The sequence below is a fragment of the Aythya ferina genome, assembly GCF_964211825.1.
Source record: "Aythya ferina genome assembly, chromosome: 9".
Lineage (NCBI taxonomy): Eukaryota > Metazoa > Chordata > Aves > Anseriformes > Anatidae > Aythya > Aythya ferina.
The window spans coordinates 15,457,560-15,484,531 of record NC_140305.1 but is presented as its reverse complement, the minus strand read 5'-3'; the positions used below and the strand labels follow the sequence as shown (position 1 = coordinate 15,484,531).

At 41.1% G+C, this 26,972-nt stretch overlaps 1 protein-coding gene across 17 annotated transcripts in view; it reads left to right on the top strand.

The window, feature by feature from the left end:
- The first annotated feature begins 685 nt into the window (after positions 1–685).
- Positions 686–26,972, top strand: part of DLG1 (discs large MAGUK scaffold protein 1) — a 149,729-nt gene continuing 123,442 nt past the window's right edge. For 9 of the 17 annotated variants that reach the window (XM_084529486.1, XM_084529489.1, XM_084529508.1 and 6 more), the window contains exons 1-3: positions 686–1,021; positions 1,223–1,354; positions 18,015–18,181. In XM_084529486.1, the coding sequence (XP_084385612.1) occupies positions 1,003–1,021; positions 1,223–1,354; positions 18,015–18,181 (318 nt within the window). In that variant the 5' untranslated portion in view covers positions 686–1,002. The remainder of the gene's footprint in view (positions 1,022–1,222; positions 1,355–18,014; positions 18,182–26,972) is intronic. The other 8 variants (XM_084529490.1, XM_084529497.1, XM_084529501.1 and 5 more) reach the window with 1 other exon arrangement.

The following is a 26,972-nucleotide window of genomic DNA, read 5'->3' as shown; positions in this document are numbered from 1 at the left end:
CAAAAGACGCTTAGATGTAGAGCTTAGGGATATGGTTTAGTGGAGGGCTGTTAGCGTTAGGTTGGAGGTTGGACTCGATGACCTTGAGGTCTCTTCCAACCTAGAAAATTCTGTGATTCTGTGATTCTGTGATAGCCGCGGCAGGAGAGACCCCTGGTAAAAATCAAAGCGGATTTAGCCCCTGGTAACAATCAAGTTGGAGGCAGAGGAGAGGCCTCTCCCAGATGGGGCGAGGCTTGTGGCGGTGTAAATCTCCTCACAGGAATTCAGCCACAGCCACCCCGCGGCGGGCGCTGCCTTGAGCTCCGAGCCCTTTGTCTCACGCGGAGTTTGAGCCCTGTCCGACCCGAGGGACGAGCCTCCCCCGTTCAGACCCCCCCCCCTCAGCCTCCGTGCCCCCTTTAGGGTCACCCCAATCCCCCCTCAGCCCCCCGCTGCCCCGCGCTGGGGGCGTCCCCTCAGCGCCTGAGGGAGCGGCGCGGGGCGGGGCGGGGCGGGGCGGGGCGCGCTCACCTTGCCTCCTCCCCCCCCGCCCAGCAAGGTACAGGCCCCGCGCCGAGCCGCGCGCTGATTGGGCGGCCGCCGGGCCCGGTCACGTGGCAGGGGGGGGGCCGCGCTTTCCCCCCCCCCCCCGCCTCTCTCCCCCCCCCCCCCGGGCTCCCGGCCGCCATTTTGCCTGGAAAGTTTGGAATTCCCGAGCGGGGCGAGCGGGAGCGGCCGGCGCCTGCCCTGCCCCGGTGGCACCGGCCCGGCCCGGCTCGGCTCGCTCCGTGTTGCTCCTCACCGAGGAGGCGCCGCCGCGGCGGGGAGCCCCGAGCGGAGCCGCTCTCCGGCCGGAGCAGCCGGCTCGCTGCTGTGCCCGCCCGGCTCCCTACCCGCTCCGCCGGTGCCGCTCCCCCCTCAGGGCCCGGCCTGCAGGGGGAGCCGTGCCGCCCCCCCCCTCACACGGAGCCCCGGCGGGCTCCGAGCGTGTGAGGCGGAGCCGCGGGGCAGCGCGGCGCCATGCCCGTCAGGAAGCAAGGTGAGAGCCGCGCCGGGCTCCTCGGCTGCCCCGGGACCGGCCCCGTGCCCGGACAAAGCGCGGTGGGGTGGGGGCGGCCCCGAGCTCCGCGTCCCCTCTGTGTGTGTGTGGGGGTGTGGGGGTGTGTGGGGGTGTGTGGGCATCCCCCGGGGTCCCACCCGCTCCCCCGTGCTCAGCGCTGTGCCCGCTGTCCGCTTGCAGATACCCAACGAGCGCTGCGCCTGCTGGAGGAGTACCGCTCCAAGCTGAGCCAGGCGGAGGACAGGCAGCTGCGGAACTCCATCGAGCGGGTCATCAACATCTTCCAGAGCAACCTCTTCCAGGCTCTGATCGGTAAGGGCTGGGCTCGCCCCGCGGCGGGCTGTGGGCAGCCCCGGCTGTCACACTGGTGGTGTCCGGGGGAAAGGATAGCTGCGGCATTACGCGAGGAACCTCGTGCGTTCAGTGCGTGTTTTTGTTTGGCGGAGTAACACGTGCTATTGCCAATCAGCAGCACACTTGTTTTAGGTAACTTACTTCTGAGGAGTTACTCGGCTGGCCCCGGGTGGCTTAACGCTGGTGTGTGCTGCAGTTTTTTCCCTCTGGAGTATGTTATTGTGAACTGCTTCATGTAGGCTCCTTTCTCATGTGTATTTGTATCGATCCGGACAATTTCTAAGGAGTATGTTTTTGTTGTGGGTGTGTACGTAACAGGCTAGCAAACGAGTTAAAGTAGTTTCATTCTAAAGTAGAATTCAGGCAAATCTTCGTGCTGAATGACTTCAACAAGCTTGCAAATAGTATGCTTCAACTATGAAGTTAAACTAAATGAAAAGAAACCCATGTTGGGGAAGGCTACAGTGATCTTTTCTTTTTCCAGTTGCATAGTGGAGTGAAAACATTGCTGCTAATTCTTAGTTTAAAGTATTTTCAATGCTTTTTCCTTGAAAGCTTTCACGTAGATCTTGTGGAAGTACTTATATCGAGTTTTGAATTTCATGCACATCTGTTAGAAGGAGAAGAAAAAAACAAACACCTGAGCATTAATGTAACTTGCAGAATGCTGACTTGATTTTGAAACTTCTACAGGGAGCTGGTGAGGTGTCTTCTCCTTAATTGGTTGTCGCTATTTTTATAGCAGCTAAGGAGTAAAAGATTTGTTAGTTTACCCTCAAGAGTTACTTTCTTCTTGAAGTTCTGTGTCCTTCCCTTTTAACAAAGTAACTTGCATGTGAGTTGTATTAATATTAACATTGTAGATCATATAGGTTTCCTTTATTACTTGGTATTTACCTGAGTTACAGTGTGTGTAGCATGTCATAGAAGTGTTGTAGTGCTGTAGCTTCTTGGAATCTGTATAGTGGTGGAAACGTGAGGGCAGGCACAATAGAAACGTGCACTGCTGCAAGCAGCATGTTTTCTTCTGGGACATTTATTTCATCTTCAGGTGGGTTTTCCAAAGACAGTCATCTTACTGAACTGATGGGAAAAGTTCAGGAAAGGCAGTTCTGAAAGTAGGTCAGTTTCAGTAGGTCAGTTGCTGGAGCTCTGTGTGTTTCTCTGCAGTACTCAGCTGATGCCAAGCAGCTCCCTAATGAAAAGTTGCACATCTCTGTGGGATGTGTGTGAACAAGATTTGCTCATCGGTGGATCAGAATGTTGAAGTATCAGAAATTTAACATACTGCAGTTATGCTTTTTATTTTCACCTAGGAAATTTCACTGTTGATTATCCCTCATTAATACTCAATGATGTACCTGTCTGTGGCATGGAATTAGCCTTTGGTATTGTAACCTGCAAGACACGGTGTCTTCTAATGTCCGCTTAAAGAACTTGATTGTCTTAATGACTCTGCACCTAGTAGCAGTTTTCCTTAATCAGGAGGCTGCCTGGTCTCTGCTGCCTTTCTCCTGCAAGAGGAGGAAACAGGGATGTGTCGATGCCTGGGTGGGCTGTATGGCCTGTTTGCTGTTCTTGTCTGACGTTACACTGCAGCCATACGATACGAGGTTTTGCCCAGTTCAGTTGATCTCTGCACACGCTTTAGGTGTCATGCTTCTTGGATGCCTTGCATTAACTTTGCATTTACTGCTTAACTGTACGGTTGGTTCTTTGAAAGGTCATAGCACAGAAGTCTGATACCTTCCAAGCAATTTATGCTGTCCGCTTTAATCTTTCTCTTTTAACCTGCTTCTTTCTTTGGAAATATGTCAGAGGAATTCTTGTTCGGGGCAGGCTGTCTGTGACTATTGGCCTTCTGGAAGCATCTTTGTATGGCATGACTACTGCATAGAGTCACGCAGAAGGGGAGCGACACCTTGGAAAAGGTGCTGTGTGGAGGACAGCTGTGTCGATTATGAAGTCCTGAAGCTTGTTCCTGCTTATCCTCTTCCCATGAAGATTTGGGAGCAGTCTGGTTAAAGTTGTATTGCAGGTTAGACTTATCTGAAATACTGCATTTTTAATTAACTGGTACCTGATTTTTTGAAGTGTGACTTTTAAAGGAGTTGGGGTGCATCCCTAACTTAAATACCCGATGCTGCTCTGACAGAAGGATCCAAGCTCAGCTATGAATTTATTTCTGAAATAGATACATTTTCTAGAAAGCATGCCATTTATAGTTTCTGCTCTTTTTAATAGTAAAAAAAAAAAAAAAAAAAAAAAGTAAACCACCAAAGGAAAAAAAAAATACAAAGAAACAAAGCCAGACAAACAAAATGACTTCCATCTACTTATTTTTTTTTGCTTTTTCTGCCAAGTTACTGCACTACATCCAAGACCCGCCTGTCCATGATAGGTGAGAATGTTTGTGAAGGCTTCAGTCAGGATCTGCTGTCAACTTCATGCATCTTTTTTAGTGTGATTTTTAACTTGGCAATCAAATAATGTTCTTTCAAGCAAAAAATACACATGATTTTATGCACAGGAATATGTCTGTATTTTTATAGTGGGGGAAATCTGTAGCTTTTTCTTCAGGAATACTTAATATTTTGTCTATTTAGAATCACATGGATGAATTAATTTTTTTTTGGTGAATTTCAATTTGGATGCTGAAGAATAAATGGTATTCTCACATTTTTATTTTTTTTTCCACATTATCCTTTCCTTTAATTCTTCCAACAGATTTTAGTTCAGCAATCGTATACACTTGGCCTACTTCTTAAATATAAAATTAGGCTTTAAAATGATTTGAGTTAGGATGGTGACTAACCAGTGTGAACAACCTGTGTTACAAAATTGACATTATTGCATCAGTGTTTTATCTAAGTGAAATAACAAAATTGGTAACCAGATGTTAGTGACATCCTTAAAACAATCAGTGAAAAAGCCTGTCTTTGATTTTCTGTGTTCTATAACATGGTATTCCCATTCTACTTGGTTCCACCAGCCAAGTGTAATGATGTCTAATTCTTTAATTAAATAGATATTAGCAGCCTTTAAAATCAGTTTGAGAAAGAGTGTTGGTTTTAAGTAAATTTCCTATTTTACGGTGTGAGTATTGTGTAGCATCTCTTCTACCGTATGATTTCCTGGTTGTAGCTAAAAATAGCTTGTTATTGATACACTGATAATTGGTACGGTGAGTCAGTTTATTAAATGACCAAAGAAAGATACCCACCTAAGGAGAGGTGGGATATGATTTAATTTCACTTTAGTAAAGAATTTGGCATTATTCTTAAAATAAAGGGGTAATGCTTCTGCAGATATGTTTTCTAGCTTAGATTTTTTTGAACCTTTTAAAGAAGATACAGGTACTTGTACAGGCACAGATATGATGTTTTCATATTTTTGAAATGAGAAGAGGAGGAACGCTTGCATGTGGAAATCTAATGCTTCTAAGGGAGGCACTTCTGAAGTAGACTTGTGTTTATAAACAGAATCGTTTTGTGTAATCCAAGCCTGTTTGTTTTTGATGGGTTGAGTACTGCAGCTGACTGACCATATGGAAAATAGTCTTCTGAAATTAAAAATATTACTAGTTGTAGCTATAAACAAAAGTAGTTTACTACTTTCAGAAATATTAATTTCTCTCACAATAGCTAACTCCATTTGCACAGGTTTCAGGAAAAAAGAACTTTAAAATGGTCTCTGTGTACTCTGGCAGTGGAGTTGGCCGTGCTGTCTTACTTGTATTCTTTCTTACCTGTTCAATCTTATTTTAACCATTTTTTATAGCTGCGCATCTGAAGACTTTTAAAATGGCAAATTTGACTGGTGGAGGCTGAATGCGGTGAATTTTGTACGTGTGACTGGCCTAATTTCTTTAACTTGGAGTCCTTTGTATGAAGATATGGTGCTTGTGTGCTGACCATTGCTGACAATAAATATCTGGCATGGGAAACTTTGAAGAAAAAAGTAGCAGTTTCTGTAATCGTCACTGAACCAAGAAACACCTTTCCCCTCCTTCCAGTGATTAAGTTTTTAACTGTTGTCTGGATTAATGAGCATTGTGAATTGGAGAGAATATATTAAAAGTGCTGTTAATGTTTTCACACGCCAGAGAAATAAGTCTTCTCTCTGGAGTTTGTGTGAAACTGCTGGTCACATTAAGGCAAACAGTTCAGGTTTATCAGCAGTCTGACTGGAGCCGAAGCTTCTAGGAATATAAAGCTGTTGGGAGCTTTCTCAGCTCTGTCCACGTTCACTTTCTGAAGTGAGTTAAGGCAACAGCCCTAGATTTTAGGCTGTAGTGGGGTCAGCACTCTTCAAAGTCGGGACCCTTTGGAGTGGACTGACCAAATGCCCAGCAGATGGCAGGTGACCACATCTCTCTGAGCATCCCTGTAGACGTTCTTGCTCTTTTAGCTCCCTTTCAATTAGCTGGTGTGGAAGTACTTTCTGTACTTGATAGCTAAATTAAAGTCAAATGCAATTAAAGCAGAAGCTTTATGCCAAACTCTTGGGAAAACTTTGATACCAGCTTTTATTTCAATGATACCATTAGTTAATAGAACATATGGCATGATGACACAGTTAACCTCAGATCTGCTCAGGCCTGAGAGAATTTTAGTCATGGGTATGTGTTGTTTTATAAGACTGCTCTTTACTTAACTTGAGGGAGGAAAGCTACCTTGTGGACTACTGGCCTTTTTTTTTTTTTTTTTTTTAATCGCAACTGAGGCACTCTCACAAATTTGTACAGACTCTAGCTGAGTAGTATGTATATTATCAGTCCAGAAATTCTTGACACTTAGTCAAGGATCTGGTGGGACAGTGAGTATTGCTTTTTTATTAGATGAAAATTCTGAGAGAATTACATCTTCTGTTATGTTGCATGCCATTGAAATTGTAGTTGCTAAATAGGGTATTTTTAGCTTGAAATCTTATCCTTGCTGTGTTTTTGTGACACCCCTCCCTCCCACCCCCAGACTGTAACTTCTCTAACAAAACGTTGCTCTTTTTTTTTGAGACCACAACATTCATCAGTACAATTCTTGCAGCTGTAAGGTGTTTGTCTGCTTTTCAGCTGGGTTTCCTAAGGATCCTCTGTGAGTAGGCTTAGCGTAGTCCTATTCCTGAAACTTGTGCAAAAGTTCGTCTGTTTCAGCTGGATTTGACATAGAGTTGTCTTCCAAGGTAGTTAATTACTTGATTATTTTCATGTATTTTGCATTATCTGGATGGAGGGAGGATAAGACTGACAGTGAACTTAGTGTCCTGCTGTCTGGAGCGTTAATTCAGCTGTGAGTGTGCTACTGCCATGTAGTTTGTTGCTGCTTAAGAATGTCCCAGATTGTTGGAAGAACTTTATGTCACCCTGTTAAAGGAATGCAGTGATGAAGGAAACAGATGCTTGCTGCTCCTCCTTTTTAAAGAACTACCTATCGTTTTGTTTGTATGCACGTAACGCAGCTTGGTAGTGTGGCAGGTTCTGGGGTCGTCGTGTAGGCATATGCTTGCTGTATTCCTGTTCTTTTGATGGTTTTAAATGCTTTCTGTGCTGCATACTTCTGCGTGTTTGTGGCAGTGCAATGGCATTAGGAGCTGCTTTTGGTGGTCTAAAATAGGACGTAAGGCTGCTGTAAGTTGAGGAGTTGCTGGTGTGCAGGCAAACAGCATTGTGACGAGAGTACCCTTGTGGTTCTAGTGGCTGTGTTCAGTTTTCAGGAGCTGAAATTTGTCAATCACAGTATTGCTCTATTTACAGTGCTGCCATTAAAAGGAGTTATTTACAAGAAAACTGTCAATAAATCTGCTGTTTATCCATGAAAAGAAAGCTGAACTTCGGAATTATGGCTGCAGTTTCCAGCTTCTGGAAAAGTTTACTTGCTGTATGGTTTGTAGTTTGTTCTTCTTGTGTTCCTACACCTCTCTCTCCTAGTTTTGATGCCTGCCTGCCGTCACGCTGCAAAGTACCCACCTTTGCTCTGGTTCTCCCTCAGGATTTGCTTCAGTGATTGGGAGCAATGAAGAGGAAAGGGGAAAGTGCAAGAGAAAGTATTTGCTTTCAATCTTACGCTTGCTTCCGTGGTGATCCCAGCAGTGAGGGCAGAACATCTTGATCAGCTCTGCAGCTGGAATGCCGTGTGCCTAGTTACTCTGAGGTTTGTCCTGTGCATCTTGTGGCCTGTGTTTTGAGGGATGGTGTTTGCTTTGATGCAGGTGGAATGAATCTTCAAAGAAACTGAACTCTAACAGTGGCCGAGTTGTCTCCTTGCACAGATGGTTTCCTGAATTCTAACTAGGCCAAATTTGGAGGAATGTGAAGGGACTGCAGGAGGTGTAGGGCTGACACTAGGATAACCTTCTTAACTTCATGTTCCTTCTCTAAATTAAGAGAAGCTGTGGAGCTCTTTGGTAAAGCTTTTACAGGGATTTAGTCATGCAGACATGTCCTCAAAAAAGCTGAGTTATTTTGGTTTGAATTGCAAAGGTAGTCAGTCCAGGACAGAGATGCAATAAGGAAAACTTGTGGACAAATTGTAGAAGTATTGCAGGTTTAAGTCGCATTTTCAGAATCTTGTTTTAGAATTTGTCTGCAGGAAGTGTGCAAGTATTACTTCTGGGGGAGATGGTAGTGTGTGGTGCCACCAGTGCCAGATAATTACCTTAAAGTCTGCCAGCTCACAGTTGACAAAAGAGGGAAAAAAACACCCCAAAAAAGTGCTGTGCTGTCTCTTTCAAGCAGAGGGCTGTGCACCTGTATGGAAGTGCAGATGTTTGAGTGGGAACTTACCCCAAAAACGGTGTGGTGTTTTTTTTTTTTTGTTTCCCCTCCTCCAAACTTCATTCCTTTGGAAAGAATCCTTCTCAGTCCTGTACTGGCGCTATTTAGGGGAGACCCTACAATTAATGCTTACTAGTAGCACTTGTGCCGCTGTCAGGTTTCTGTTACCTGACAGTAACAAATATATTATCTTAAGAAAAAGGTACGTTGTTATATTGGCCGCTAATAGTTTGGAACTGCAGTTGAGTTATTTGGAGAGGGTGGATAACTGGGAGTTCATTTATGTATATATACATAAAATGTATTTTCTGACTTCAGTTGATGACTAAGTGTGCAGGAGGTAATATTAAATGGAAAAGAGTTTGGACAGCAGGAGGTGGTTATGCCAACTTTGAACTGTGTGATGACAGTTTTAAATTCAGTAAGTTTTTACTGCTAAGTCTGAACATAGAGGGCAAGACCCTGTGGGATTCTGAAGGAAAATTGGAAAGAGACCATCTGAAAACAGGCTGAAGAAGCAATCAGTGAGAAGAGAGGAAAATGTGAATGAACCATTTGGAAAATAGAAGTGGACAGGCTGGCAAAGAGTTGAACATGTCTTTGCTGTAAAAAGCAGCCAGACAAATGAGAGTAAGCAACTAGATCTGAGGTTAGATGAGAGCAGTTTCAGCTGAGTGCAAATGAAGGTGCATCTGTGTCAGAAGTGGAAAATAATATTTCTCAGAGAGCTAGAAGTTGTGTGCGCAGAAAGAAGGCTTAAAGCCTCGGACACAGTCACTGAAACAAGTAGAAGGGTTGAGGAGGACGAATTGGGTGCTGCTGCTTGTGGCAAAGGATGCAGCAGAACAGAACCCAGCCCAACGTGCGTGCTGGGAATGTTGCACTGCAACTTGGATTTTTCAAGGCACCTTGATGGTGCACAGCAGTAATCAACTTCTGTTTAAAAATAAACAAACCAACCCTGCAGCAGGGTTCCTCATGAGGCTGGTTTTCCCTTTCCATACTATGAATACAAACGTTGCTTTCTCCTGGGGGTGGGGCTGAAGGATGAATGCACAAAGAGAATACTTAGTTGGCTCTGTTGGCTTGGCAAATGAATACGAAGCTTCTCTTCACATTTGTGTTTTCTTGTTGATTGCTAATCATTCACTTTTCAGGTCTTGCATTCAAGTTTATTTGCATTAAATGGATTTCCTTAGTTTGATACAGCAGGTAGAGTAACACAGGATAGCGACTTGCTTAGAGTTAGTAGGAACAGCTTTACGACTGAAAAATGGAAATCTTGCAGCATTGGTAGACTCTTCTTGCCTTACTTACTTTTTGTGTATCTATTATATAGGACTGCTAAGGACTTGGCAGAAGCCATACATCTCAAATTGCTCTGAACTGAAATAACATGTTGACCTTTGTTTTCCTTTCTAGAAGTTTTAAGTCTTGAGTTTTAGCTGCTTCAGCTGCTTTAGCAGCAGGAAGCCCTAAGTAAGAAAGACTCTTTCTTTCCTCCCCTCTCCTAGAAATTGAGACCCGTGTAATTTATAAAGGGGTGACACATCTTCCCAGACAGCCTGTAGATAACCAAGCTGTTAGCAGGCTTGTTTATGAAGCTACGTGTATTTGGAAAAGTCAGGCTTTTGCATCTGCTGTAGTTGGATGAATATCTTTGATAAGAGGCAGATGTATGAGAGATGACAAAAGAGTTGTTCACGTAGATGGATCTACAGGTGAAATACTAAGCTGAAATAAGTCAACCTGTGAAAGAATTCATAAGCTCCTTGATCACTTGCAAGCCTGAGGACACGTGGTTGCAGTCGGAGGCGTTCCTCTGAACAAAGTTGGTATTAAAATGCTACGTGCTGTAAAGTCAGTATGTTGATGCAAATATACCTGGTGGTTTTCTGACTTCTTTGATGTTGGCTGAAGTTGGTTTCTTTGCCTGTTGGATGTCTGCTGGAAAGGCAGTACCTCACCAATATCAGTGCAGAGTTAACCATAGCTGAAACCCACTAACTTTGAAAACAGGTTTCCCTTCAAGCCTCTTACGCTTTTATGCTGCTTCTGTGAGACTTAGGCTGAGGAGCTCATTATTAAAATGTCTATTTTGAACTGTAAGGACTTGATTTCCAAGCAGTATGATCTCGTAGGAACTCTGACTATTAACATAAGGCTGCAAGGTATTGCTCTGAGTTGAGCATCGCCCACCTGGAACGGGTGTTGACATTGTGAGGAGTTCCGTGAACGTGTCAGCTTGGTGTTCAGTAGCAGTCCAAGCCGGCTGAATGGTAGGAACATTTAGGAAAGCACTTAAGAATAAAACGGTGCTGATTATTATGACAACTGCAAAAAAACTAGTTGTGCCCAGGTCTCTCATACAGGTTATGGTGTTTTGGTCTCTTCCTTTCCTGTGGTCTCAAAAGGCTGGAGGAGAAACAGAAAAAGTTGGAGGAACAACTTGGTGATGAGGTAGGAGGAGACTCCTGCACAGAGAATGTCAGAGAAAAAGAGAAAGTTTTAGGAAACTCCAGCCTAAAACTGAGCAGCATGTAGAAGGGTAATTAAAGATGCATCATAACTGGCATTAGACAAGAACTAAGGGGCATCAAATGAAGCAGTTCATTAGGTGGGGCTAAACCCAAGAAATTCAGGGTTTTTGACACTGAGTAGACTGCCTTCTCCAGGGCTTGCTTTGAGTGCAGAAATTTAAGGAACAGGAAGCTGAACGTGTTTGCAGAAGAGAAAGCCATTGATGGGTCCTAAATATAGAGCCTCTCAGTGGCTCAAGAAATCTGCAGATGGCAAATCTTTTGAACTTACAAGTATATTTGAGGAATATTACCATGTTTGTTGCATTCATGTATTTTTATAGATATGTTTTGATCACAGTGAGCATTATGGACAAGATCCAGTGTAGCAACTTTAAGAAGCTTTCTGAAACTTGTCGGTTTTCACTGAAGTATTCTGAGAAAAATCAGTACAACTTCCCCCCCCCCTTTCAGGAATGTGGAAGATTGAGGGTATACTGACCCATCTCTCTGGAATAGGATAGCCTTTGGAAACAAATTACAGATTGGGAATGAATTTTGAGCTACACTAAAGAAGTTTCTTTTACTGTTAGATGCATTGGATTTTGAAATACTTTTGTTGTTGTTATTATTTGAAGAGGGCTGAAAGTGGCTCATGAATGCTTACTTATATTACCTATATAGCTTAATTTACTTTCAAAGTTTTTGTAATGATTGAAGCAAATTCTTTTTCCTGTGTCATCCATGGAAGCAGTCGCGTGCAGCTCTTTTGTTGCCCCCTTACTGTTTTTCCTGATCCTTCTCTGGTCCTTCTTGTCCTCAGGAGAAATTTAATTATATCTAGTGGACAGGGAGATAACAGGAAGGGATCACCACAACATCTCTAAAAGATTGTTCTGGGTTAGCGGATTAGAATGCAAAAGAGGAATTGAGTTTATTAAAAATGTGCCAAACGAAAACAAAGATACACTTGCTAAATTCTTTGTTTGTGCACAAAGATGTTAAATACATTAAAACAGAAAATCTCTAAATGAGGGTGCAATTAATGGCATCTCTACTTGGTGCATTAACTTGTGTGTGTCGTGGTAAGCTTTTAACTTTGTAGTGTATGGCATAAGGGCAACAGTTGGCTGTTCTACCTGCATGCTGTCCAGTGCAGTCTGTTGCAGTAAATGTCCTTGTTTTAGTCCATGAAATGTTAAGCTTGTCTGGAATTTCCTGGAGTTTATTTAAGTAACACCACCTATAACCCACAAATGGCCAAGATGCTTAAAGTCTAAAAATGCAAACCCTAAAAACAGTCGATTACTGTGCTCATCAAATGACTATTTTTAATTTAAAAAGTTTTTAGTTTTTTCTTCCTTTTAAGTAGTAAATGCCAGTGAAATTTTAGCTATTCCCTTGATACCGTAACATTAAAGGTCCAATACCAGGATTTTAAAATAGAACCTGAAGAATGACATGTTAAAAAATAAATTAAAAAAAAAAATCCAGGGAGTTGCTTAATACTTGTTAGAAAGCCAAAAGCTCCTATCAACTGTCTTTTGTGCCTGTCTGTAACACACTTAGCCAAGTCTGAAAACGAAACTGACTTTAAACTGTAAGCCACTATAATTGTGTACTTTAGCATTTGCTTCATGTTACAACCGTTCTCTGAAAGCAGTGCCCAGTCCCTTTCCAGAGAGAGCATATGACTTTTATGGGTGCAAAATAGAGACTTTACAGGTTGCAAATGCTGTACCCTGCAGGATTTCCTGAAACTCAACTGAAATACAAGTAGATTCAGAGCATAAGGGGTTTGGGAGCTCTTTTTTTTTTTTTTTTTTTTAACCTTTTAAGGGATAATTTTTGAAGATCTATTACTGGATTGGTTTTGCATATGTTACCTGTGATTCCCATGCCTGTATAGGTAATACTGAGATACTGCAATCATCTCAATTCCTTTCTGGTCCTTGCTCTGGCCGATGCTGGTGAGTGTAAAGCGTTGTCTGCAGGCACGTGACTTGCAATTGCATATGCTTGCTATTCCCTGTAACTGTTAAAGGAGGTATGAGGTATACTATTGGTTTTACTGTGTTCTGGCTGTTTCACTGTAATTTCAGTGTAATTGCACTGTATTTTCAGTACAATTTCAAATTTCCATCAAAAGAAAGAGCAGCAAACTGTTTATCCTTTTTCAACTTTTTATGATAACTTACTAACCCAAAAGCTAACATCACTGCCAAAGTTTCCTTAAAGGGCTCATGGAGAAAATTGTAAAGTTGACTGGAAAAGATCTCATCTGTTGCAGGAGCTTGAGCATTGAGTTCTCAGAGATACGGGGCTGGCATCAAGTGTATAGGGATTAAATCTTACTGCAATCCAGTGTTATATATGGCTTCGTTTTGAGATGTTCAGGCAGTTTACTGATCTGGGATATGATTTGTGATGTTAGTTTTATTTGAATAAGGCTAGGTGCTGCACTCACTACCTGTACTGTTCACTTTGTTTTTTCTAGTGTGAGCACTTTGCCAGTTGGTTGCATTCAAGCTGCAGACTGGGTTGCTTCAATTCCCAACAAATCATTGCACGCCATCTCCATATGGGCACAAGGAAATGCACCTTAAAGGCGAAGCCAAGAATGCTAGCCTGAAGTCATAACAGCCTAATCAGAAAGCTATTATTAGTCTCGGTGCTATCAGCATACTTGGTGTTATATGCTGTTAATATTCACAAGCTTTCTTGTACCTGCCCCTTCCTGCGGTGCCGTGCTCACGTTCCCACTGCCTTAAGGCAGCTGGCTTCAGCTGCAGCACTGATTGCTGGGGGGACAGGGCAAGGAATGCGAGACTGGTGCTGCAAATCCTTCCCTGGGAGATGTGTGATCATGGCTTCTTCCTCCTTGCTGTTGTCATCTTGAGGTTGCTTCTGTTTGCTAATGTACTCCACACTTTGTTATTTATTCACTATTTTGCAGTCCTATGTTAGAATTATTTTCTTTGTGTGTGGTGTTTGACATACACTGCATGACTGTTCTTTATTCTGTTGTCCCCCAAACTTTTTTGCCCAGTTCTCACTGTTGCTTTCTGTTGTTGGGTTGGTGAGCTGCTTATAGCCCTGGAGCCTCCAGTGTCATCTTGTGCCTGTGTTTTCAAGGTGTGTGCTGTCATCCTATGTGTAGGCTTCTTTTTTATTCTAGGGCCATAGGTAACCAACTGCCTGTAGGATAACTGCTTCTTACTGCTATTTACTAGTTACACAAACACATGCACATGTGGTTATATTTTTATTTATATAAATAATATATACATAAATTGGGTGTACACTTTTGTATGTTGTATATATAGCTTTTACATAGCTTCAGACAATTGTGTGATATAATACCTATTGGTTCCACATATATTTATATATGATACTGATTATATTATGTATATCTGTATGCAAATTTAAATATATAATATTGTATGTGTTACCTTCTTGTATTCTCTCTATATGTAATAGATGTAACACCATAGAATTGTCTGAAGCTAAGTAAAATCTACGCAAAATAATTAAGTAACCTGATCTTTAGATAACTGCTGTTAGAGCTAGACAAACTAAATCAAAGCTGCAGGCAGGCCAAGACGAGTCCAGGGGCCTGGTAAGTAGCTTAACACGAGGCCTGTGGCCTGTTAGAAGCGATGCCAACACCTTCTTTATGGGGTGTCACCTTTCCCTAAAGAAAATACAGTTGTATGTATCCCATCTTTGACTTGCAGAGTAACAGTTCATGCAGAGGTGAAAGCAGAGAAGAACTTTGTTCAGCTTTTTTTATTAACTGACTGTACTAAAGTTATCCATCCCTGCAGGAAAGGGATATGCACAGGCCTTTGCTTCACAATGAGGTTTTTAGAATGCACGTCTATCGTAAGTGATCCCAAAGCGTTCGAGGTGTTTGGGTAATGCCCTTGATAATATGCTTTAACTTCTGGTTAGCGTGCAAGTGGTCGGGCAGTTGGGCTTGGTGAGCGTTGTGGGTCCTCTCTGGCTGAACTCTTCTAAATACTTTCAAGAAAGTCTACTTTTTATTGCATATATTGCAAAAAGCATCAGACAAGCAGAAGCCTTGTGTCTGATTTCTGAAGAGCAGGGAAGAAATCTGTCTGAAGGAGTGGGATCGTGTTGCTGATTGCAATCCTTGTCCTCAGAGACAGAGCCTCTAGACAGAATTGACACGGACTTCTCAAGTGCCATTGACCTTACTTAGTGTAGGAGGGGCTGTAAGAATTGATTTGCTTCAGCATTTCTCCTGCCTTTCTAATCACTGTTATGGTTTTTAGTGAATCTGGAATCCACTTGCAAAATTGATTTGGGTTTTAATTTTGGTAGATTATAATTTTTTTGTAAGAGTGAGCAGTATTAGCTTCTGGTGTATCATGTTACTGGTGAATAGGAGCCTGGCCAAAGAAAGAAACTAAGATGAGGGGAGAATAGGAGAAGGGGGGAAAAAATCTGCTTGCAAACTGAGAGGATTGTTTGTTTCAACTGCTTACCTTCTTACGGGACTGATAAATTAACAAAAAATCGTTTTCTCTTTCTTGTCTTAAAAAATCCCTTTTAGAATTGGTGTTCTGTTACTTTCTTTGTGCATTGACTTCTGCTCTCGATGTCATTAAACATTGCTAGTTTGTCTTACTGTGCTTTTACATGTAAGCGGACATGACTCCAGGAGCAAGAAATTCTTCCCTCAGAGGGTGCTGAGGCCGTGGCCCAGGCTGCCCAGGGAAGCTGTGGGTGCCCCATCCCTGGAGGTGCTCAAGGGCAGGCTGGATGGGAGTTGGGCAGCCTGGGCTGGTGGGAGGTGTCCCTGCCCATGGCAAGAGGTTGGAACCAGGTGGTCATTTAGGTCCTTTCAGCCTCAGCCATTCTGGGATTTTCCCTGTTGGCTGCTGTTTTTAAATGTCAGCTAGCTGTTCTAATGTTCCCCTTCTAGTTAGAAACTGCTTTGTTCAACTGTTCTGTGGTCTCTGATGGGAATTTTTTTCTTTAACTTAGTTTGCGCCTCAGTCTGATAGACATGAAAAATGCACACAACTTGAAGAATGAATTAACCATGAATGTAACGTAAAAAATGTATTTTACTACCCGCTATCTACAAGAACTGGGAAAATGTCAGAACTTTCCATATGCTAAATAAAAATGCATCTTCAGATTAATAAGAGTTCATCAGATGTTTTAATCATGCTCACATGATAAAATATTTTTGTAAGCTGACACATAGCAGTAGACCAGAAGGAAAACCCTTTTTAAGGTTGCACTTAGTATGTCTTAAATTTCTGGCTTCACAAAAATGTAAGCATCCACCACTCATTCCTTGTGTACTTGAATGTATTCAAAGTGCACAGACTGCTTGGCTTAATGTTTGCATTCTGAATAGTAGAAATGTAAATTAGTGTTTCCTTTTTTTTAAAAAAATAAAATAAACTGTGTAGGCATCAAGTTCATAGGAACTTTTTTTTGGCTTTTGAGCAAGTTCAGGATAAACAGAAACTAATCCCAATATTAAGTAGTGTGTATGTGTCTGACACCTTTCAATAGCGACTCTGCTGTTGTGTCCTTCATAGATGGAGGAGTGGAGATGATGCGTGGGAAATAACGTGCTTTTGAAACAAGGCATTGTGCAGTATGAATAAATGGCTACCTCCGCTGGCAGGGAGACTTAAAAGTACCAGAACTGAGGATGGATGCCCTAGATTTCTGCTGTAAAACACTTGCACAAATAAGCCCTTCCCATAAATAATGTAATGATCTTCACATCCTGGTTGCTGTGGATTGCAGCTGCAAGATCAACCTAAAACATTGCCTATTTTAATATACAAAGTACTGTCTATGGGGGGGGAAAAACTTGGTATGCTTGATTGGTGTATTAATGTTAATGCAGCTACAAGACAAATTTGCAACCGTGGGAGCTAATGTGAAAGGTTTAAAGGCAATTTGTATCTCTTAGGCTGGTTTGCTCCTGTGTATCTAGGTCACCTAACGTCTTCTGCAACCCTTACTGTTTCTTCCAATCAGCAACGTGAAGAGCAAGTGAAACTTTAAAAATTAATGTAAGCAGTTGATAGGAATTTGACTCTTGCTCAGAGAAAAGACGGAAATGGAAGTTGAGAAACTGCAGTTTTCTGGACTTTAGAGTGGGAGTACAATTTCTGTAGCAAAGTCTAAGTCTGGAGTACTACCAACAGTAAGATGTCTCTCATTTGTGTGGTGTTTCTTTTGTGGTGCAACTCCATCTATAAAGGAATTAGTTACTGTGCCTCTGTTACCATCTCTGGACAGCTGCTGAAAAGCTGCAAAATTTTGCAGATTAGAACCCTCCCTATTGATGGCTGGATCCTATTTACTTCTTGGGCTAGCTTTGTCTGAAATGTTTGTCTTCTGTGAAGCTGGTGTAATTAAAAACGTTAGTTATAACTGCTGTTTAACATTTTTTTTTTTTTTTTTTTACTTCCAAGAGGAGCCTAAAAGCTTTATAAAAACATTCTTTGTTTATCTGTCCCTCCCTTATCCTATACCTTTTCAGATTTATATTTTTTGAGTAATTTTAATGAGTAGTTGCACTATCAAGTTTTGTATGCTTACGTATCACCCTTGATGCTTCTTTAGATTGCTTTAGTGGATAGGAAGTCAGTAGAAAACAAAAACAATAAACTAATGCAGCCAGATTCTTTTTCCCCAGAAGTTTCCAGTTGAGCCTTTAGGGTTGTAGAAAAAGCTATTAGTTCATAAATATGATTTGTAATTCATACTGTTTAATCCTATTTCTGTTGCTTGAGTCATCACCTGCTTTTTCAGCGTATCTTGATCAATCTGTTTTCAATCTCATTTTTCCTAACTTCTCTTAACTTGTTGCTGATTCCATCAGCATACTCATATTTCTGTGCTTGTTTAATTAAAATACGTACCACAGAAAACACCTAATATTGCCCTTGAACAGGAGATATCAGACAACCGAAGGTTACGTTATTGGAAGTTATGTATACCATGAACAGAAACAGATATCTCTTCTATTCCACTGCAGTTATTCCGTATGCTTCTGCTGTTCTGCTGCAGCTCACGCTGCCAGTAGCAGTTCTACAGGTGGCAGAAGCCTGAAGTGAGTGGGGACACTTAAGCGCTGAGGTATGGGGCATAGAGTGAGTTGTGTGTCCTGGGGGAAAGGTCAAGTGGTCGTGGTGATACGGCTTCATCCGTAATACACAGATAAAGTAGTAGGTATTTAATTTGTTTTGCGGGATGAAAACATCATGCTCAGAATATCACAGGCTCCATAGTTACCATCTTCGCTGTTTTTTTCCCACATCTTTAGATATTCAAGAATTTTATGAAGTGACCTTACTGGACAATCCAAAATGCATCGATCACTCTCAACCGTCTGAACCAATACAGCCTGTGAACACCTGGGACTTCTCCAGCCTTCCAAGCACAACAGTGACATCAGAAACACTGCCAAGCAGCCTTAGCCCAAGTGTAGAGGTATGTTATCTGTTCTAGTCTTCTTGTTGAGGCTATTAACTCAACTTCCCTAAATTTTCTTCATTTTATAAAATACTTTAAGTATGAAGTTCAGTAGTCCTAGAGAATGTAACCTTTGGAATGTTTGATAACAGATGCATGCATTTTGCTTTGTCAGAAACCTGTTTATTAAACGTACCATCAAGTGACCATTGAATTGGATTTACACTCTGTTAGGAGCTTGACAGGTTTAGTATGCATACACCCATCCATATCAACTGCTCATCAGTTGTAACTTCATGAATAATTTGGAAAATTGAAAGCCATAACTTTTTGATAAGAAAACTTTTCTGTTTGTAAGAAAGCTTCTGCTGTTTATACAGCTGTGTTTTTTATAGAAGGGCTTTTCTGGGAAATTAGATGAAATCAATTCTCACTAGTGAGTGATAAGAAAATTGAGCAGGGAAAAGCACATTAGTGTATATTAGTGAACAAATTGAATATGAGTCAACAGTGTGCCCTGGCAGCCAGGAGGGTCAACTGTACCCTGGGGTGCATCAAGAGCAGCATTGCTAGCTGGTTGAGAGAAGGGATTGTCCTGCTCTGCGCTGCTGCTGCCTTGCCTCAAGTACTATATGCAGTTTGGGGCGCCACAGCATAAGAGTGACATAGAACTATTAGAGTTTATAAAGGAGGACTGCAAAGATGGTGAAGGGTCTAGAGGGCAAGATGTATGACGAATGGCTGAAATCACTTGGTCTCTTCAGCCTAGAGAAGAGGAGACTGAGGGTAGACCTCATCATGGCCTACACATTCTTCACAATGGGGAGTAGACGGGCAGGCCCTGTGTTTTTTTTTTCTGGTGGCAAGCAGTAGTACTTAAGGGAATGGCTTGAAACTTGGGACAGGGGCAGCTCAGGCTGGGTGTTAGCAAAATGTTCTTCACAGAGAGGCTGGTCAGACACTGAAACAGTCTCCCCAGCGCAGTGGTCACGGCACTGAGCCTGCTGGAGTTCAAGTATTTGGACAACGCCCTTAGACATAGGGTCTGAATTTGGGTGGTGGTATGTGGAGCCGGGTGTTGAACTGGATGGTACTTGTGGGTTCCTTCTAACTCAGAAAACTATGATTCTATGTAACAGAGCCAGATATAGTCAGTGTGCTTGTTGCAAACAGTTCTGTCACACTTTTCCTTCCTAACCTGGTATTAATTCTCCTGGTAGGAAGAAATACTAAATGTGCTCAGTTCTGACCTTGGTACACTACTGGTATGGTTTAACAGGCTATATTTTGAGATTATTTATCTGATGAAATTCCACAGGAGTGCATCCTAATTTGAGCCATCAGTGAAAATATCCTGATAAAATTATAAATGGGAAGAGAATGGTGTGTGGCTGCTTTGGAGGCAAATACTACAGAGAACTTTTGAGCAGCTTAAGTAATTAATGGGTAGGCCCCAGTTCAGCTGGCTCAAGTCCTGCACTTGGGTTCTAGTTGTGTAGCACCCATAGAGGTTGAATATTTAAGGAGTGGTTTCTTGGAAAAGGTCTGGGCTGGTTGTGAATCTTGAAGGGAGTTTGCCATGTCATGTTAATACACGAAAAGACACATCAATATAGGCCTGTGGTATAAAACCCTTCTATTCTACTTGATCTGCATTGAAGTATCGTCTGGAAGTATTGTCTAAATCAAGGTACTGTGTTGCAAAAAATACAGAGAAGTTCAGTAAGTACTTAGAGACTGATGAGGAAGATCTGAAGCTTGAAAAAGAAATGGAGATGTGTAGAAGAGCACGTTGTTAAATTCAGGCTTTGTGATTACTCACCCTGCTCTGAAACTGGGAAGCTAATTCACCAGAAGTTCGCTTGCTTCGCCACCAGGAAGTCCCCAAGAAGAAAGACTAATTTATCAGCTAAAGGGTGTTCTTGACCCTGTATCTTTCTAAATATTCCGTAGGGAAGCATTTAAATGTGTAAATTAGTTACCAAGTCGGCATCTCCAGATTTTGTCCTCATGTGGTAGTAGGCTGCCAGTAATAAAAGGACTTGTCCATGACACAGCACTGATGACAACAGATGTGCTGTTGTGGCAAAGTGACGAGTGTGTTGAAAGGAAGAAGGGCCTAATTCGGGAAGTCTTACCATAGATGTTAGTATATGGCTTGCTGAGCTATTTGCTAGATGAAGCAACTGTTTTTCCTGTACAGTCTGGTGGTCTGGTATATAGTGTTATATGAACAGAACCTGATACAGCGTGGATTACTTTGTTATTCTTATAAGTGGCCCAGATTTGGACATTTGTGACAAAGCCACCTGTCTTCCTTGAGACTTCTTGTCTCAAGTATCATGTGAAAGTCCAGCAGTTGTTTGACCTTCAATATATGAGGGAGGTCTTACATATACTTTGACTATTTAAAAGCTTAGTTATGTACATTGGTATTGATGCTAGTTTATGTGGAACTGAAACTAGGCTTTTCTCAGTCTGGCACCTACAGTAAAGTTAGTCTCATATTTCATTAGAATACTGCTTGAGGAATGCAGTTTTTACGCATTACAGTTGGATAGATGGACCAATTTGAAGTGTGGTAATGCAGCATTCGTTTCATTTCTTTTTTTTGTATGTCTTTGTTTAGCTTTCAAAAATGTATATAATTATTACAGTAAACATGTAGTCATGTACATATTGCCAGTCTTTTTTACTGACTGCTTTTTTTCGGTACCTTTCACTCAATATTTTAAAAATTAGAAGAAAAACAACAATAACAAAAAAAAACACCACCAAAGCAATCAAACAAGCAAATGAGAAATCATGTATTGACAGTCTATATTCTGCATGCTTGCTATGTGTAGTACATGACAGTTAATGTTTTTATTCTGTAAAACTTGATGCATTTTGGTTTCAGGAACACTTCTTTCTGAGGTACTTCATTTTTTGTAATATTTGGTTTTAATCAACTCAAGGGTGTAATGATACTGCAGTACTGGTACAGGACGTGCAATCTCTAATGATTTTTGTTTGCCGAAACTAGAGATCGGGGGAGCTTGAGGTTAGTGTATCTCACTTCGTTCATAGCTAGCTCATAGCTAGCTTGTTTTCTAACAGAAACTTACTTTTTAGATGTACAAGGCTGCTGCCCAATTCAGTATTAGTCCATTAACCAGTTATAATGAGATCAGCATTCCAGATGCACTTGGACATTATTTTAGCTTTGTTGCACTGCGTGCCAGGCTGGTAGGACTGTAAGTGATGAGAACGGGACAGTCTTTTTTTTTCTTGCTTGCAAATTGTTAGCTGTGGATGCAATACCTTAAATCATGTTTCTTTTGCCTTAATTATATGTCTTTGCTGTGGTTACTCTGGACCAAATGAGTTTTCATCCAGCTGACACTGGTGTATGCAAAAGTTGCTTGAGAGTGGCAATATAATGCTTCCCTGAAGTGATTACGGGTTGTATTACAAGAACTCTTTCTATGCAGCTGACTCTGGAAATGACTTTTTAGCAATGTGTGCTTGTATATATACATAGAGTAGTGGTATGCAAGCTTAGGTTGCCTGAGGACTTTGAATGGAAGACAGAGTTGTTTTTGCTTTACTCCTTCTGGATCAGAAGAGTGGATTTTGTAGCTCCCATAGATACTGTATTAGTGAAAGTTAGAACTACAGTTTGCAGTTTTCCTGTTCACGGCAATCTGTTTTCCTTTTCATCCTTTATATGTCCTGGAACCATATTTGACAACTTTATTTCTTTAACTTTCCAATACAAAAAGATAAGAAAAAAAAAGAGGAGAGAGATTCAAGACAGTGATGAGTAGGGAGGGAATGTTAATCCTTTCAGTACTAATGACTAGGGAAAGATGTATATCATTTCACTTTGAGAAGGTTCAGGGGTGCATACAATTTCCTTACGAGCATTAAATCCTGAGTGTAGGTCTGTGCTGGCAAAGCAGCAAACAATCTAAAGCCGAATTGCCTAACGCTAGTGGTAGTGAGAGAACTGTCTCCACAGGAAAGCGTGGTCTGTAAAGCTGTTTGCTGTGATCTGTAGTGCCATCTGTAGGTGGGACAGTTTGCGTTTGAGAAATACGTGGTGAAACTTGAATCACTGGTAGAAGTCTCCTTTGACCTAATTGAATAGTGTATTGCTAAGGAGACGGTTTTGTGATGTGTTCTTTAATTCTTTTACATGCGTTTCAGTATTTTGATAATTTGAACTCAAGGTGAATAGCAGACACTCGTTAATTTCTCTGATTTAAAAGTAACCACAATAATTTGATCTTAGAAGCTGCAAGAAAAAAACAGCCCCCCCCCCTCATAAAACAAACAAAAACCAAAATGAGCCTTGTCTCAAAATAAAGGTTTTGGCTTAGGAGGCGAAACATTACTTAGATTGTCTTACTGTTACAGTTAGGCTAACAGATCTCTGTTTAGTGAGTAATGGTGGCTCATCTGTGGTTTTCCCACACTTAAACAAGAGAGTATCTGGCTTACTGCCTTCTAAGAAAGTCGAAGAGGATGTAAGGTAAGAAAACAGCTGAAATTATACACTAGTCAGCTAAATGTCAGGCCATGACACAGTGGAGTGAAACTGTCTAATCGTCTTGGAATCATAGAATGATTCAGGCTCACTGATGAGACTAGATTGCTAAGGATTTCATCCAGTGGAGTCTTGAAAATCTCTAAAGATGGAGACTCTAAAACCTCAGGGCAAGCTGTTCCGATGCCGGACTATCATGGAGGGGAAAAGTGTTTCCTTATTTCTGATTGAAACCTCTCTTCCAATTTACTTCTTTTTCCTACTATTTGTTCATCATGCAGCATGCATGTGTCCCTGTTGTTCTGCAAGTACTAGAAGGCTACTTCTAGGTTCTGCTGAACCTATTTCTCAAAACTAAAACAAGACCAGTGTCGTCATCTTCCCTCAAGGAGTAAGCTTCCAGCCCCCTCACCATATTAATGGCTCTCTGTGGAACTTGCTCCAAGTTATCAACATCTTTCTCATGCTGGGGCACCCAAAATTGAATGCAGTGTTCCAGATGCAGCAATGGAAGTGCCAAGCAGAGTGGAGTCATAGTTTCCCTTGATACTACTGACTGTGCTTCTGCTAATGCTGCATAGATGCTGTTAGCCGCCCTTGCTGTTAAGCATACTGCAGGCTTGTGTTCAACTTGCTCAAAATCTGAAAAAAGAAAGACGATAATTAATGTGAATATTTTGAACAGAGAGAGGTAGGATTAAGCTAACCTAATTTTCTCCTATGTGGGAACTGTTCTTGTTGGCCAAGCAAGCACGAATGTCTTTTTAACCTTTGTAAGATGTTTTTGATAGTTCTGTGTGGCTTCTTACGGTGAGCTAATATAGTCTAGAAGAAAAAACTTCAGAGGTATGGTTTCTAGTGGAATTAAAAAGGTCAGTATTTAATGGGTAATAGCAGTTTGTACTCAAAATGGAAAGGTGTTATCAAATAGCTAATCAGGATCTTAAAGGAAATTCCTTAGAAGAGTCACATGGAGTGCATTACTAAAGCTGCAGGATGCTATAGTTCTGTTTCTCTGTTTCCAAGTTGTGCTGACTGCAGTATCCTCATCTGGCCTTTACAAATGCAGTCAATTGTACCTGTCCGAATAGCAGGCTGTTCCTGGAGAAATCCTAGACCTGTCACACTGCTTCAAATATCTTCTTTGCCTTAGTATTTATAAAGACTCAGTGCTGCCTAGCTTGACAATACGCTATGTCTGACTGCTGTGCACCCTGTTGTCATACTGTTGCTTTAGGATTGTATTTATACATGTGTGTTGTCTGTTATTTATTTCAACTATGTTCCTACAGAAATAGAAACCACGTTTTTTTGTGTGTATCTCTTAGTGTATGGTCCTAGGTCTTTCGGGCATCTCATTGCTTTCCCCATGCTAACTTCTATGGTAGGGAAATGATATTTGGCTTGCTATGTGTTTTTCGTTTTTGAAAGATCTTGAAATCCAGGCTGTTTGTACAAATCCAAGTATGTAAGTCAATTCAGAATGCACGCACAAACAATAAAAATCTGTTACTTATAAAAACTTACTCTCCTCCATTCAGAAGTAAAAGGAGAACTTAAAAAGAAATGAGATGAATTTGATATCCAATTGTGTTTTTTTATTTTACTGATAATAATTACATTGTGCACCCTGGTTCTAAGGTGGTTGGATTAGGTTACAGCATCTTAAAATTTTAATGCTTCCTTTGCTAAAGGAACCAAGAAAATACTTGCAGCGATGCTACTGCTTGATCTTTAACTAGGTCTTTGAAATCTCTCTTCAGATCTGCTGAAGTTGGGCAGCTGACATACCAGAAGCCGAGCTGAGCCTGCTTCTCTGGTTATACCTGTGACAGCTGTATGCTGTACAGGTTTTCTCATAGACTCTGAGAGCAAAGTAGCATTTAAATAATCATATGTACTTTTAAAATTTGGGGATAGATGAAACTACCTGCAAAAGCAGTATTTTTCCTAAGTGTTGTTTTTATTTGCTAGATTTATTCAATGTATGCTTTATCTGTACAAGAAATTCCCTTTATCTGGTGACTTAACTGGTACAAGGAATCTCTCACACTGATAAAAAGATAAGCCTGTGAAGGCACAAGAAGTGACTGTCAAATACAACCTGAAAGAATCGGTAGGCAATTCAAGATGGGAAAATCCTATCTCTTTCCTTTGTATTGCTCACATGAGTATCATGCTTTGTTTTTTTAATATGTCACAAATAGCAATGAATGAAAACACACTTTTTCTTTGGGTGAAACTGAATAGAATGGCTGTTGCCGATGGCTGAACTATTGAGCTGACAGGACAGAGGTTTATTTTCAATAAATATGAATGACATGAAGAGATTGCAGTGCTTCTTACAAATTCAGTAGCATAACAGTGGTTTTACTGGCTAAGAAATGCTAACTGGCTACGTGACATAAAGGTGTCTTACTCTTCAGTGTGTTAAAGGTGGAGCCCTTCATGATTTTGATTCGGGTTTTGGTGTGTCCTTGAAGATTTCTGTTGTTCCTCACAACATAATTCAAAGGAAGGAAGTTTCTAAGTTAATGTATTGTTTATTTACAGTAGTTTCTATTCTGTTTTCCTTACCTAGTTCCTTTTCTTAAACAACTCTTTTTTTTTTTTTTTTTTCTTCTCTGAGCTCCAGAATTTAACACACGCTTGGTCATTCAAGGAATTTTAAAATTTGTCTCCAAGTAGCAATATTGTTGTTTCTTATGATAATACTAAATCTCATGAATCCTTGACTCATATTTTCAAATCTATCTTCTATGAGCCATATTTCCAATGAACAGTCTGCAGTTACTGTGTTTCTGGGCTGGGAAATGCTTGTTTATGTGCAGATCTCCTTGAGAGCTTATCCATCTGTGTATTATATTTATGAAAACGTGCATTGGTATTTGCTACAAAATTTCTTGCTCTGTCAGTAGGGTACGTGTGATTGGTGTCTTTTTGTTCTGCGTGGGTTTTGCCTCATGACAACATCTATTTACTGATAAATAACTTTTCCACCCATTTAAATTAAAATGCACATTCTGTTGTTTGTGCTTAGCTGAAGATGAGTTTTGAGGGCTGCCAGGCAGGGCTTTAATTCAAGTGTAGTAGTGTACTGATTGGTGAAGGGCTCTTATGTAGCTTGTTCTGGTTTGTACAGTGGATGTCAGTATGTTCAAGTGTGCTTGTAGTAAAATCTCTTTGTGCCCTCTGCTCAGAAATGTTTAGTGTGCCCACTCATGATCTATGAATTCTCAACCAAGAATTGTCTCTTCCTACTCTTTGAATTGGTCTCTTCCACAGCTCATAGTCTGAATAGTCAATCTAAAAAGTTGTGCCTTTTGTGCCAAGGCTAATGGGCATCAGGTCTTGTTAAAAGATGACTGAGAGAGGAAAGCGAAAAAAGTGTCATGATGGTGATCCTTAATTCTCATCTTCTTTGGAAGTCCTTTGGAACTAAAAAAAAAAAAAAAAAAAAAAAAAAAAAAATGGGGTGGGGGGGGAGGTGGGGAAGAGAAGAAAGTGATTGCCCTGGAACATAAGCCGGTTGTAGCCAGGATTAGTCTGTAGAAGCTTAATCTTGGAACAAGATGGCTGAGAGAAACTTGAGAAAGCATCGTTGATTTTTGCCCTTGATGTACAGAGCATGATGGGCAGGCAGAGCTTGGGTGTACTGTTAGGAACTTGTGCAGTGAAGTTTGTGCAAGGAACTTGCACGTGGACTGCATGTCTTGAACTGGTCATTGGAGACATTTCTGGGCCAGGCGCTGGATATGTGCCAAGCCACCTAAAAATGCACTTGCTCTTTTTTTGTCTTCTTGGATGCTTGTGCTTTACCAAGTTCAAAGCACATAAGAAGCAGTCTTAAAAGAAGACTTGGGAAATTCAAGAATAATTTGCATGCCGATACCTTGCATTGAGCTATGGGAGTATTTTTTCTTCTGACAAAGGAAAGTCCCAACTGCTTAGCTAACTGGTGCTTTGCTTCTCTGTTTTCTAAAGTCAGAGATTTATACTTCTGTCTGGGTTAGCCGTAACAGTCCAAAAGATGGCATGTTTATCCCACTGATGCCTTGCAGTAGTGAAAACTTCACTTAGGTATTCATATTAGAAATATTTCTTAGACTTCAGAGACAATATGAAGGTAATAACAAGTACCTCTGGCCTGACTTGGACACATGTAAAAGTCATGATCCTGATGGCTGAATGATATGGGGTTTACCTTGAAGTTCTGTTTAAGCTGAACTGAGTAGCTTTTGCTAGCATGTGACTTTCATGCCTAATGATTTTTTTAAA